Source organism: Maniola jurtina, chromosome 11 (genome assembly GCF_905333055.1).
Source record: "Maniola jurtina chromosome 11, ilManJurt1.1, whole genome shotgun sequence".
NCBI lineage: Eukaryota > Metazoa > Arthropoda > Insecta > Lepidoptera > Nymphalidae > Maniola > Maniola jurtina.
Window position 1 is genome coordinate 7439682 of NC_060039.1, and position 12630 is coordinate 7452311.

Here is a 12630-nt window from a genome sequence, read left to right on the forward strand (position 1 = left end):
CTGTTCAATGGTACTACTTCGATTTTGCAACGATGAACCGTGCCCGCTGCTCCCTCGAATGTTGAATCGCATTTCTATAAAAGAGTAGGTAGTTTGTTATAGTTAGGTACTTAATTTGTTTTTAAAAATATTATTCAATAAAGTAGGCAATCAGTAAAGAAAAAGGGCCATTAAAATTTTCCTAAGTATCTATGCATTAAACTTTGGCGGTATGAATTAGATGGTTTGCTGCCGACTTCAATGTACATTATATTCTAAGCTTACGCCAAGGTCTTTTATCTACGTAGGTTCCGGCCATGGTATCATCTGACGAAGTCAACCCCTCGTCCAAAGCAAATCCAATATTCAAAGATTTAAACTCGTCCGTCTCGAGAAAAGGTATTAGACCCTCGAAACTTCCGGTTTCTTCATCTTAAAAAGAAAAATTCTTATTTAGAGTAGAGTAGAGTAGGGTAGGGTGGTGTAGTGTAGGATGGTGTAGGGTAGGGTAGAGTAGAGTAGAATATATTTTTATTCAAGTAAACTTTTACAAGTGCTTTTGAATCGTCAAAATAATTCTCCACACTAGGTATTATTTTATGTGGAGGCTACAACTTAAAGCTAACAGCGGCTATTTATCGTTGCAAAACATTTTTTATTTAAATTTAGGTACCTATTGTAAATGGGTAAAGCACACATATCAACTCGGAAAGGGATCGACACCGTGTCAACTCGAGCCGTCCAGTAGTCTGTATGAAACTCAAAAAAAACTCAAAGTTTTAACTCCTTACTGCAACACACACTAATCGGAATCGTATCGTGGCCGCCTCGCCTCGGGACAAGCACTTCTTGCAGTTCCCTCGCCTTCGGCTCGTCGTCCCCGCGCTTACGTCTCGAGCACGTCTCTCCGCCTGTCTGCTGTAAGGGCGGCGTCGCGTCGCCTAGCCGTAGCCGAGTCGACGTATCGCAGAAGCTGCTGATCCGCTTTTACATTAGGTTGACGGCAAGGTGATACGATACGCTTACGATCCCTTTCGACCTTTCAGAGTTGATGTGTGCTATGATCTTAATACCTAAATGAATATGACTCACCTGGTACAACCATGACATGCACAGTTCTATCCAAAGTGATATTATTCTGAATTATTTTCTTAATTGCTTCCATGTACTGGACGCTCACATCTTTTGTATCTTGGGCGCCACGTCCATATAAATCGCCGTTGTCATCGATGTGCGCCGAAAAAGGAGGGTAGGTCCACAAGTCCTATAAGGAATATTTTCACCAAACCCAAAATTGATATTCAAGCTTTACCGTTTTCTAGCGGTCATAAAAACTGGTCAAGTTTGAGTCGGATTCGAACACAAAGGGTTACGTGCCATCGTACAAAAGAAAAACAGTTTTTTGTGCTAGAGTCAGATAAGTAACCACAAATTCACGGTTTGCGGCTTTTCCCCTTTACTTATGCTATAAGACATTGCTGCCAAATTTTGTGATTGTAGGCCAACGGGAAGTACCCTATTTACCTATAGGTAGGTTTTGATTTCTTTGACGAGTCTTGACAGACAAACAGACAACAAAGTGACCCTTTATGGGCTCCTTTTTCTCTCTGAAGTCTAGTCTAGTCTTTCGGAAGCCTAAGGGGCCGTCTCCACGAACAAGAGAATCGCGTCGGATAATTTCCGCGGTACGACAATCATTTCGACAGCGTGTCGTCGCGACATGCAACGTAACGTCACGAGACCGCAACGGTGACGTGACGACCCCCTATTTGCGCCTCTCCACTAATGGCGTAACGTGGCGGTATCGCCGCGAGACTCGACGGTATCGGCGCGAGACACGATGATCCGCGACCTTATCGATAGTCTTCTTCTTATCGACTCGTCCTGAGTCACTATACTTAGCCGTATCGCCGCAATAGTTTCGCCCTATGGTGATTGACCCGTTTAAGAGTTCTATCGAATTTAGTGGCACGACGAGACTATCGCCCGTGGCGATGGCGCGCGCCTATAAAGTTTAGAAATTAGACGGCAGAGCGTTAGGCGCTTCAGAAATCAGAATACTTGTGCCTAATCACGCCCGAGGTTCACACTAATTCGCGAGCTTGATGGCACGTTGGTTCGCGAAATGTCGAGATATCGAAGTAAATATATGCAGTAGATACGGGTAGAATTAGTAGTCAACCCGCTTGTGATTCATAGAAACATTTTCTCGACAAAGTTTTACATGAGCTCGCGCACGGTTCATCGCGCGCAACAATGCTGTAGCTAACGCAATGAACATGGAAATCAATCTTCACGTTAATTACATGATCACATTTTTGTTCAGAGCTCCAGTGCTCCAAAAGCAGATGCATAGAGGTGAGATCCAGGTGCATAACAAGTGGTTAAAGTTACGTTACTGTTACCGTTAAATCTTTATCAGTCATGATTTGTTAACTTTGGACCGAAATTTGACCTTACCATCATGAATATTAAGTAGTGCTCACTTTGGTATTTCTTGGTGATCAAAGTACAACGGTACCTAACGGTAAAGTAAGTTTAACTGCATATCATGCTGGGCCTTAATCTTTAGTCAGTGGGTACTGGGTTTTACCTACAGCATCTACAGGCACGACATCTGAATGCGAGTTTAGCAATATACTGGGAAGATCCGGCTTGCGACCTATTAGGGTTGTAACACATACTGGCAGTCTACCCGCCCTATAGACCTTAAAAGGTAAACCCAACTCATCTGCTTGACGCCTCCAGAAATCCACTGCGAGATCTGAAAATACAAATCAAAAAGTACCTGCTGTTCCTTTTTAGTTACAGTCAAAGTGGTTAAATTATGATTCACCTTCAACATTACCAATAAATAAGTAGGTAGATACTACCTAAGTAGGTACATTATAAAAACAAAAGTCCTTACACATTAATGCGCAGCCCAAACCTTTAGTCCTAGAAAGCTGAATTTTTGTACAGAGGTTCCCTTATAATATAAACAAAGAACGCAGCCACATTTTTCGAAAATCCCACTGTACACCGAATAAGAAGGATTGCCATTTGTGCCGCGCGATGCAGACGGTCCCTAGTTTTATTCATCCAACTTCCAAGTCCCTAGCATATACATAATACTTATTCAAATGGTAACTTTATTTTATGTCTGAAATTTCCCACACTGGCTGTTTTTAGTGTTCGTAATGTTAATACCGAGTTAATTATTCAAAAAAGAATATCATAAGTCACAATCGCCTAACCTTAAACTTCTTAATAAATAAACTCAACCTTGACACAATTAACTCGAAAAACTTATTATCTATTAATTATTAGGCAATACATGTTAGGTAGCTGCTTATCTTTATATAGAAATGTATTTATATATAGTAATATGTACCTACCTACTCGAGTAATAATTATACCTAGTACCGACGATATGTGACCTAATAATGAGTGAAAATAGCTCGCGAATCTTATCAATGTACCTTGAGTTACTTACTTAGGTACTTAGCATAAACTTATTGATTAAGTAGGTATACCTAATAAACATATTATATTAACAATCCCCAAAATCAAATAGGTAGGTATATCGAGTAATTAGCATTATGGCCTATTAATTAGGCTTGATTCAAACGCCAGGTTAATCAACGGATATCCGGGTACGATCTAACTTTGAATGATCAAGCTAAAATCAAGCCTTCAAGCGTCATACAAATCCTATTTCTGCCCAAGGGCAGATAACCATTATTTAGGTTTCAGCTAGAGCTTGAGCTTATCCCACTCGTGAGATTACCTCGCCAAGTACTATTATGGTAACCTATTGCGAATTGGCAGAGTTTCTACCCTCAAATTCATAACATCTCATGACGTAGTCTTGTGCACCCCCAACCGCCGCCATCCATACTAATAGTATAAATGCCTAAGTGTGTCTGTCTGTTTGTCCCCTTATCGGTTTAAGGCATCGACAAACCGGGAGTTCTCGATGCCTGGCACCTCAGGTACTGTTCCAGAAATCACCATCATTCATCTCCAGTGCTCTAGGTAGAACTCATCCAGGATACCTAGGTACTAGTTTTACGTTTGAAAAGCTCCTCGTTCTGGAGACGGCTGTCAGTCAGCCGATTGACGGAGTGTTATGGTATCTCTTAAGATCGTAATTTGAACTCGTTACTATCGCCATCGATCACATTATAAGAGGCAAGCAGGCATCAAAATATCATGTCGACGACAGTTTTAATCAAACTCAAGTACTTTTGTACTCCTTTTGAATGTTAGAATTGTTAGATTTATAAAATGGAAAACTAAAGCTACGAGGGTTCCAAACGCGCCTAGGTCTGCGAAGAGCTCATAAGAGTCTCAGCCGGGTATTCTTTTTATTATCACCACTTCACAAAATTACTGGACTCTAATAATAATAATTGGACTTCAAGTTTCAGACACAAGGAGTAATACATTCGCTTCATTCGTGATTTTATTTCAGTATCTGGATGTAAAAAATCAGCACCACTTATGCTAGCTAACTAAAGCTAACATATAAGTACTTATAGGTATAATAAAAGAAAAAATCCAATATTCAAAAGAAAAAATTTAAAGCTTACTTCGCTCACACTTGTACCTGTTATCAGATGACATTATTATCTTCTGTTTGATTCAAAAACTAGACCAGAGGGCTAATTTACTGATGCTACTCCTGGCCTCCGACGTGCTTGATTCGCTGCGGAGAGGGGCGTTATAGAAATTTCTCCCAGAGTGCCGGTAATGGTAGAGCCGGCACTGTTGGAGAAGAGGGGAGTTTAAGAGGGCTCTCTCCGTCACTCGTTTCCACTCGTTTCATACAATCGTAGTTCCAATTTCATTTGAATATTAAGCAACCTAAGTCCATGAAATTTTGCAGACATATTCTAGAAACTAATATCTATGTCTGTGGTTTTCCAGATTTCTGTTAAAATATTCGGTTTCAAAGTTACGCGGTCTTAAAATTTTCATACAAATCTTGGAGCCCCTGTAATTTTAAAACTACATATTTTTAGAAAAATCTAAAACACCACAGACACAGATATTAGTTTCTAGAATATGTCTGCAAAATTTCATGGACTTTGGTTGCTTAATATTCAAATGAAATTGGAACTACGATTGTATGAAACGAGTGGAAACGAGTGACGGAGAGAGCCCTGTTAACACAATTTCACAAGTGGGTCAAGCAAAAGCTCGAACACCTAAATTTCTAATTCAAATTGTCTGAACCTACTTATCTCCATAAACTGTATATATGTAGGTACATATACCTGTTGTGTAAAATGAATTATTTTGTACATTTTAGTGGTCACTGGTCAGTCAAATGTGATGTTCTTTATGAAAAAATTACTTAGGAAGAGTTTTAAACTCGAAAAGATATAATAGGTACTTTGTACTTACCAACATTATCCATACAACTTGTGTCTATTCGAATATACTCCTGTAGCTTTTTAACTGACGGATCATTTTTATATCGTTGTATTTCATAATGTGTTTTGGGTAAAGCACCACACAATACACAGGGTAGAATAATTAGTAAGGAATAAAATCGCAACATTTTATAAGGAGTACCTAAACGCAAACTGGCACACGTTACAGTTTTAGATAAGTAAAGATTTATGATAACTATTCTCGGTAAACTTGTTAGATTGATAATATTACACAATTAAAAATAAAACAAAACCAACGTCAAATTGAACAATTAACTTGAAGAAATTACCAATTTAAATAAAACAATGTTTCGAACAAAATTAATATTGATCCAGTTACTTAAAACAATTTGCAATTCAGGGCAAAATATGAGGTACAGCGCTACCCATACTACTTGTGCTTACGTATGTATTTTTGTTTCTATATTTATCCAGTTTTGTTCAATGCTATGCTGATATATACAAAGTAAGCTAATAACCATAAAAAACTCCCAATGTTCAGGTTTTAGTGATGTCGACCTTCAAGGTCAAGAGACAAATCTACGAATAGGTATATAGATCACACACACGATGCACGTGAGCAACCAGGTTCCGTCTCTCTTAACAAAAGTTCACGACACCTGCAGTTAAACAAAATTGATACTTTAAGTATCAATTTTTTCTGTGCTTTTCTAGATAGATTTCTTTATTATTCTGGACATTTCACAGATCATCCATTTAACGAACTTTAAATAGTTTGTATCGCGGCAAATAGACATTTGCTAATTTTTGCCTAGTAAATTAAAGAGTTCCCACTAGATTTTTGAAATCTAAATCCACGCATCGGAAGTCGCAAGAATTATTATCTATCAACTTATAAACTAAATTGAAATATATAAATGTGTGGGTCCTATTTTAAGAAAGAAAAACTAAATTATGTAAGTATCTTAAAATTTATTTATTTTTTACTTTATTTACAAATACTATAAATACTTAAATATAAAAATTACAACTTAATACTTAAATATAAAAATTAAAACTTAAAATTTTATTTTAACAAAATTTCATTTAAAATTACATTACTTTTTAACCCCCGACCCAAAAAGAGGGGTGTTATAAGTTTGACGTGTGTATCTGTGTATCTGTCTGTGACATCGTAGCTCCTAAACGAATGACCGATTTTAATTTAGTTTTTTTTGTTTGAAAGATGGCTAGATCGAGTGTTCTTAGCTATAATCCAAGAAAATCGGTTCAGCCGTTTGAAAGTTATCAGCTCTTTTCTATAGTTACTGTAACCTTCACGTCTTGTCGGGGGTGTTATAAATTTTTAATTTACACTTGTATGCCTACGTATCGGTGATATAATTGATTACGCACAAAACTTTCAACCAACTTTTAACGAAGCTAAATTGACAGATCTTGAAGTACCTAATGCTCTCCTTTTTCATGCTTGTCGGTGTGTTGAAAAACGCCCTTAGCATTAATTTTAGATCTTCCAATTTAATTAAGGCATGAGTAACAACCAAATTATGACCTATACAATAACTACTATTAAAATTCAAGTTCTCATTGCAGTAATTAACAAATAATAATTGTTTATCAATTTAATTTATTGTTCAGATTGATTTAAATCAATGTGAAACAAACTCACTGCCCTCTGTTATACTTTTATTTTTATCTTTAACTCTCGCCAAATCTTGAACTTCATCCAGAGCAGAATATACGGCATTTTTTTCTACTTTAGCAAGAATCTTCTTATCATGAAACGAGTGATTGTGTGGATTTGCTCTGAAATAAAAATAAAATATAGTTATAATACAAGCGCGACATGATGAAAATTACAATCGTGGCAAAAAAAACTTCGACTTCCAACAAGATAAAGTTGAAATCTATAACATGACTGTGATCATCTTAATAAATGCTTGATATATTTTAATGTTGTTGCAGGTACATTTATATTCATGAGCCACATCATTTGACATCTCACTCAATACAATAGCAAAAAAAAAATTTGGCGACCTCCATTTTTTTTTAATGTAAAATCCATTAGGTCAATTTTTTCCTATAAAATATAGCCTATGTCACCCGGCAATTGATCAACCCGTCAATCAATTGATACCTCAATTATCAAAATCGGCCCAGTAGCTTAGGCACTACTGTGGAACACACAGAATTTGGATACAAACATACATACATACATACCCTACCTTTTGGCTTTGCCGTAGTCGGGTAAAAAGGAGGACGTTCTCAATTTGGTGTGTTTTTTTACTAGAGAGTTACCTACGGTTTTCTCTCAAACTCATTTCAATACGCGCAAGTCAGGAGTTTTATCGAAGTTTCAAAGAATTTCAATTTTGCGAGTTAGACCCCATCCCAAAAGCAGTCAAGTTCACTTCAAGTTTAGTTATCGTGGCAACTTGCTTAACGTCGACGAATAGGTAAAGCAATAATTGACTCACCTGTTTAAAACAACGTTGCCTTTGGTGGTGACGAAAGCGGAACATTTCTTGTCCCTATAGTCGGTGCAACGCCAACGTCGGATGCCACTACTCTGGGACGAGTGCAAATTGTAGATGTAGCGGTTCAGTATCACTTGCAAGGCGCCGCGGATAGATACCGTGAATTGTAGATTTGAGCCCACTGAAAAAAACAAAATAGTATGTTTATAATATCTATACATACAAAGTATATTATGTGTGGGTTTGAGAGCGATTTTCATCAGTTTTTATTGTCATGAATGATGAAAAGCAGCAAAAAAAAAGCAACAAAAGTAGCAAAAAAACATTACACACTATTTCACAAGATTGTCCTTTTAATGTTTTGCTAGATCCAATTTTTTCAAGAAATCTTTTATCCTTGCCAGTTTAAGCTCTGCCGAAAGTTTATGTAATAAATGTTTGACTCACATTTACTATTTTCCGCGACTTTAGACGATGTTATTGACTTGTTGTAGCCAGTCTTGGCTGGTGTTTGAGTTTTACTATCATCATCAATATCACAATCAAAGTCATCGTGCGTATCATCCATCGCATCAGAGTAATCGTGCATGTTGTCATCGTGTGAACCTACTAAAGGTTTCTGATCAGAGCTGAAACAAAATAAAGTCCATATTCAAACTTATATTATAGTCTGCCTAGTGCCTGTCTATTTTCTTACCTTTTTACCAGCCCATATGTTTCATAAATTTTGATGAAATTCGGCATAGAAATTGTACTATCAGAAACCTTCACGCAACTGCCCACGACAGTACAAAGTTTCAAATCTATCACATAAACGTTGCGCGATCGTTTAATTAACAGACAGACAAACTTTAATTTTTATACAAGGCGCAACCAAAACGCTTGCAAAAACTTAGCATTATTATTATACTACTTTAACACAATCCAATGCCAATAATCATTTGCATTATCTCGTAGTTTTAGTGAATTAGTATTTTTCCAACCCGCATTGTACAGCGTGCTAAACGCGGGTCAATGCCCCACCTACGACGCAGCATCGACTTCGAGTGCCTATTTACGTAACGTTCGTTGACCTCAGTTGTTTTATTTGCAATACATATATTGTAAACTTTAAAAAAAAAACAGGATTTAAAAAAAATATCATAGTTTTTTTCATGATATCAGTAATCATCAGTACCTACTATCACCTGTCTTCATTTTTTCTAGCGTTCTGGTTACACCTGTATATGAGAGGAGCGGTTAGGCATGGAAAAAAATAAAGGTTTAGTAAAATTTAATAAATAAATAATCATACACCATTGCAGAAGAATCTGGATTGACGTCGGCGTATATCTTTTTTGCGTTTGGGGATATAAATATCTGTAAATAAATGTAGTAATTATTTCTCAAAATTCTACACAGTATGTGATTGAAAACTTAGTAGTACATAATATGTTGAAAAGTTACAAGAACTGACTGACTAAACAGACTGAAGAGTATTATATCGGCTACTTTGCTTACTGATTGTATAGGTACTATAAGAAAGCCTTCAGATTCGGTGGAAACTCAGGCTGTATTAAGAGATGCAGAAATGTCTGTCGTATTGACTATGGGTGTGTCCAAATGTCCAAGGTGCAGAAGTGCTTGTACGAAAACGCCACCATGTCAGTTCATATACAGGAGCAGACTATAAAATCAATCCAATTGCAATGGGGAGTGTGACAAGGAGATGTAATTCCCTAAAGCTTTTTAAACAAACATTTATTTAAATTATACACAGAGAAACTAACTTAAAAGTTTATTCAGTAGTGAATAGTGATAATATATTAAGCATTAAGTAATTTAGATGAAGCTGATAAAATACCTGATCTGACTTTTTCCTAATCCTTGTGTTATCCAGGCTAGTTTCATTCATGTAAGTATCCATCTTTGTTGTGTTGCCATTATCAGCCTACAAATAAAAGAACAAAAGTAGTCATATATAACTAAACCTTTAATTAAAAATTATACTATGTTATATCTAAAACCAAATGAGTTCTACATCAGGAAGGCCTATCACTCAGGTTGCTGGTAGCATTGCTGCTTTGTATGGCCAAATAATAATTATTTGGCTAAGATAGGCGCCAGCCCTCAAGATCTTCTTCCAAATGGCACAACTAGGTTTTCATAATATAGCCTTGTTAACAAGAGTGAGTTCTACATGCAAAATGTAGAACACATTCACACATTGTGCTTGTGTAGTATCTATAGGGTTCCAAATGCCTGGTATTTCAGGGCATGATAATACAAAAACCCATAATTATAAAACACGAGTTAAATAAAGTTCCCATATTTTCTACAAATTCAGCCGGAGCTGACTGGCGAAACCAAACCGTAACGTTTTGTCCAGTAGAAAGAATATTTTCCTGGTTCCAATACTTGGACCAATACTCGCTTAACCAAAACCGGCCCAATATTGATACTGTGGCGGCGTGTGAATGAGATATTACAATTTAAATGTAATTTTAAATTAACATGCTAGAATTTTTATACATTTGTTTTACGAAATGAAGATCTTTAAAAGCTGTTTCTTTAAACAATACTAAAATACTTATTAAAAAAAATCTATGTAAAACACAGTCTCCCGTAAAAAATTCTGAAACCCGTATTTTTGACGCTGGTTACACGTAAATCGAGAAGTAGCAGGTGGAAGCCCTAAGAGTCTATGAATAAGCGCAACAAAAGTTGCCATCCATTTCTCAGTCTTCTGATAGTAATTTTATTAATGGTTTGTTTTTGGGTTACAACAAAAGGTTTTCTAAAGAAAATTGTCTGTATCTGGTAAAATATTAAGAAGATAATCTCTTGAAATATTGTAGGTACTAAGGATATTATCAATAGCTATTGTTAGACTTTATAGTATTGCATAAAACTGAATAAGAGGCAGTAAAGGAGTTTTTTATAACCAAATAATGAAAATGTGAAACTTACAATACTTTCCAGACCCCTGATATGAAGAGCTTTTGCAGATTCCATAAAAGATGGTAAATTCTCTGCTGGTACTCGTACCTCTCCAGTGTATATGTACTCCAATATTAGAGATAAGGTTGTGTGAGACACATTCTATAACATATAAAGTTCAATAAAAATCCATACTAAAATCAATACTAATATAATAAATGTGAAAGTGAATTGAGGTCTGTTTCAATTCTGTTCGATATTTTTTTTTTACACCCATTTATTTACACCCATTTTGGCTACCATTCTTTGCCAGGGTCTGTCATTTCACAATTGTGGTTTTAAATGCTGACAATGATTTTATGATAATATGCTTAATGTGCTATCAGTGGAGTCTGTAGGGTGTGCATAATCAGTAAGCAATCATTAGGTACACTGCCAGGGCAATATAAAACATTTATGCTTTTAAAAAATTATGCCTCATGGGTTGCTTTTAGACCAGTCTTAACTCTTTTACAGGAAGTTCCCTAGCTAACTACTAGTTTTACCCAAGCAGTGTCAAGTTTGCACATCCTTGGAACTTTCCTTGGAACTGGAAACTCACGTACATTTAGAAATACAACAGGATGTTGAGTAGGTACAGCTGTAATTATTTCTTTCAAGTAAGGGCTTGCCAATGCAATTAGTACTTGATGCACTTTTACCAAATGACCATCTGCCGCCAAAGTCATATCAACAAGTTCTCCACTCTATAAAAGAAAATACATATCAATAAGATTAAGATCTTAAAAACACAATGATGCAATTTCAGCTGATGTCAATTCAAGCCTATTTGATCGTTTTTAAAAACATTTTAATATGAAAATTACTATCAATAACCTTCTTACCTGCTGAAAAGAACTAAACCCTGAGCAGATGTTAGTTTTATAAGATTCCCATGATAATGCGAATTGTGATTGTGCCATTTTTAAATGTAAGTACACTTATTCAATCTGCGATCCCGTTTTATTTGGAAATCTAAAAATGATCAAAATATTTACAAATTGCAGATTGTTCAAGCAAAGAAGCAAAGCCAAGCATCCATGCCAAAGAGTAATACATGATACCACCGACCAGAAACAAAAGATATACCCAAAGAGTACCTACCTATGTAAACACCATAGACCAGGGTAAACACTACAAGCACAGATCAATAATAAATATAGCATTGTGAGATCAGCTAATGTCTTAAATAAAATAATGGGACTTCGTCTGTGATGGCGTTTGCTGGCGCGCGTGCTGTGCTTGTTTGGAGTGTTTTTTTTGTTAAGAGTGGCTGGTTTTTGTGTTAGTTGGTGTTTTTTGGTGGTGGAACTGACTGGGAAGCGCTCTAAAGGGGCGCCGCGCGTATGTCGGCGGGCGCCGGTGCAGACGGAGTTCATACTTGTATAAATTAAATAACCAACTTGAAAATATCACAAACTTGACATTGGCTAATCAGAGTAAAGCCAGATTTAAAGAAAAAATAAATAAAAAAATAAAAAAAAATAATGAGTGTTGCCAGCTATGGCTAGGTAAATGGCATTTCCCACTACAGTAGACACGGGTAACATTGATGTGCAAAGGACTTGAGAGAGGAGACGTGCTATTTAAAGTTTTGCGTAAAAATTAGGTATTCCCTGAGCTAGCTAAATGGAAAGGTAGTGTTTTTAGGACTTTGGTTCTATTACAATGTTGCCACACAATGTTGGCCAAAAGTATAATAGAACGTATTTTCATATGAAATAATATTTAATGTTTCCTTTAAACTGTGCAGTACCATGGTAGAGCACCATGTGGTCTAATTTCAATAGGAGTTTTAAGGCATAGGTAGGAAGGTAGTTAAAAAAATCCCAAAC

The 12630-nt window shown here is 36.3% G+C and overlaps 2 protein-coding genes across 2 annotated transcripts in view; both read right to left on the reverse strand.

The window, feature by feature from the left end:
* The window catches only part of LOC123869722, a 60232-nt gene that overhangs the window by 28659 nt on the left and 18943 nt on the right, over positions 1-12630 (reverse strand). Inside the window, exons 9-12 of the mRNA XM_045912721.1 lie at positions 2577-2743; positions 1072-1243; positions 265-411; positions 1-74 (exon numbers count right to left, since the gene is read on the reverse strand). Of these exons, the coding sequence (XP_045768677.1) occupies positions 1-74; positions 265-411; positions 1072-1243; positions 2577-2743 (560 nt within the window). The remainder of the gene's footprint in view (positions 75-264; positions 412-1071; positions 1244-2576; positions 2744-12630) is intronic.
* LOC123869429 (protein abrupt-like) lies at positions 6704-11857 on the reverse strand. The gene is made up of 8 exons (XM_045912350.1): positions 11641-11857; positions 11362-11502; positions 10787-10918; positions 9681-9767; positions 9132-9196; positions 8285-8466; positions 7838-8018; positions 6704-7166 (listed from the first exon to the last, which is right to left on the reverse strand). Exons 1-8 carry the CDS (start codon positions 11716-11718, stop codon positions 7010-7012), a joined length of 1023 nt encoding a protein of 340 aa, XP_045768306.1. The 5' UTR covers positions 11719-11857; the 3' UTR covers positions 6704-7009.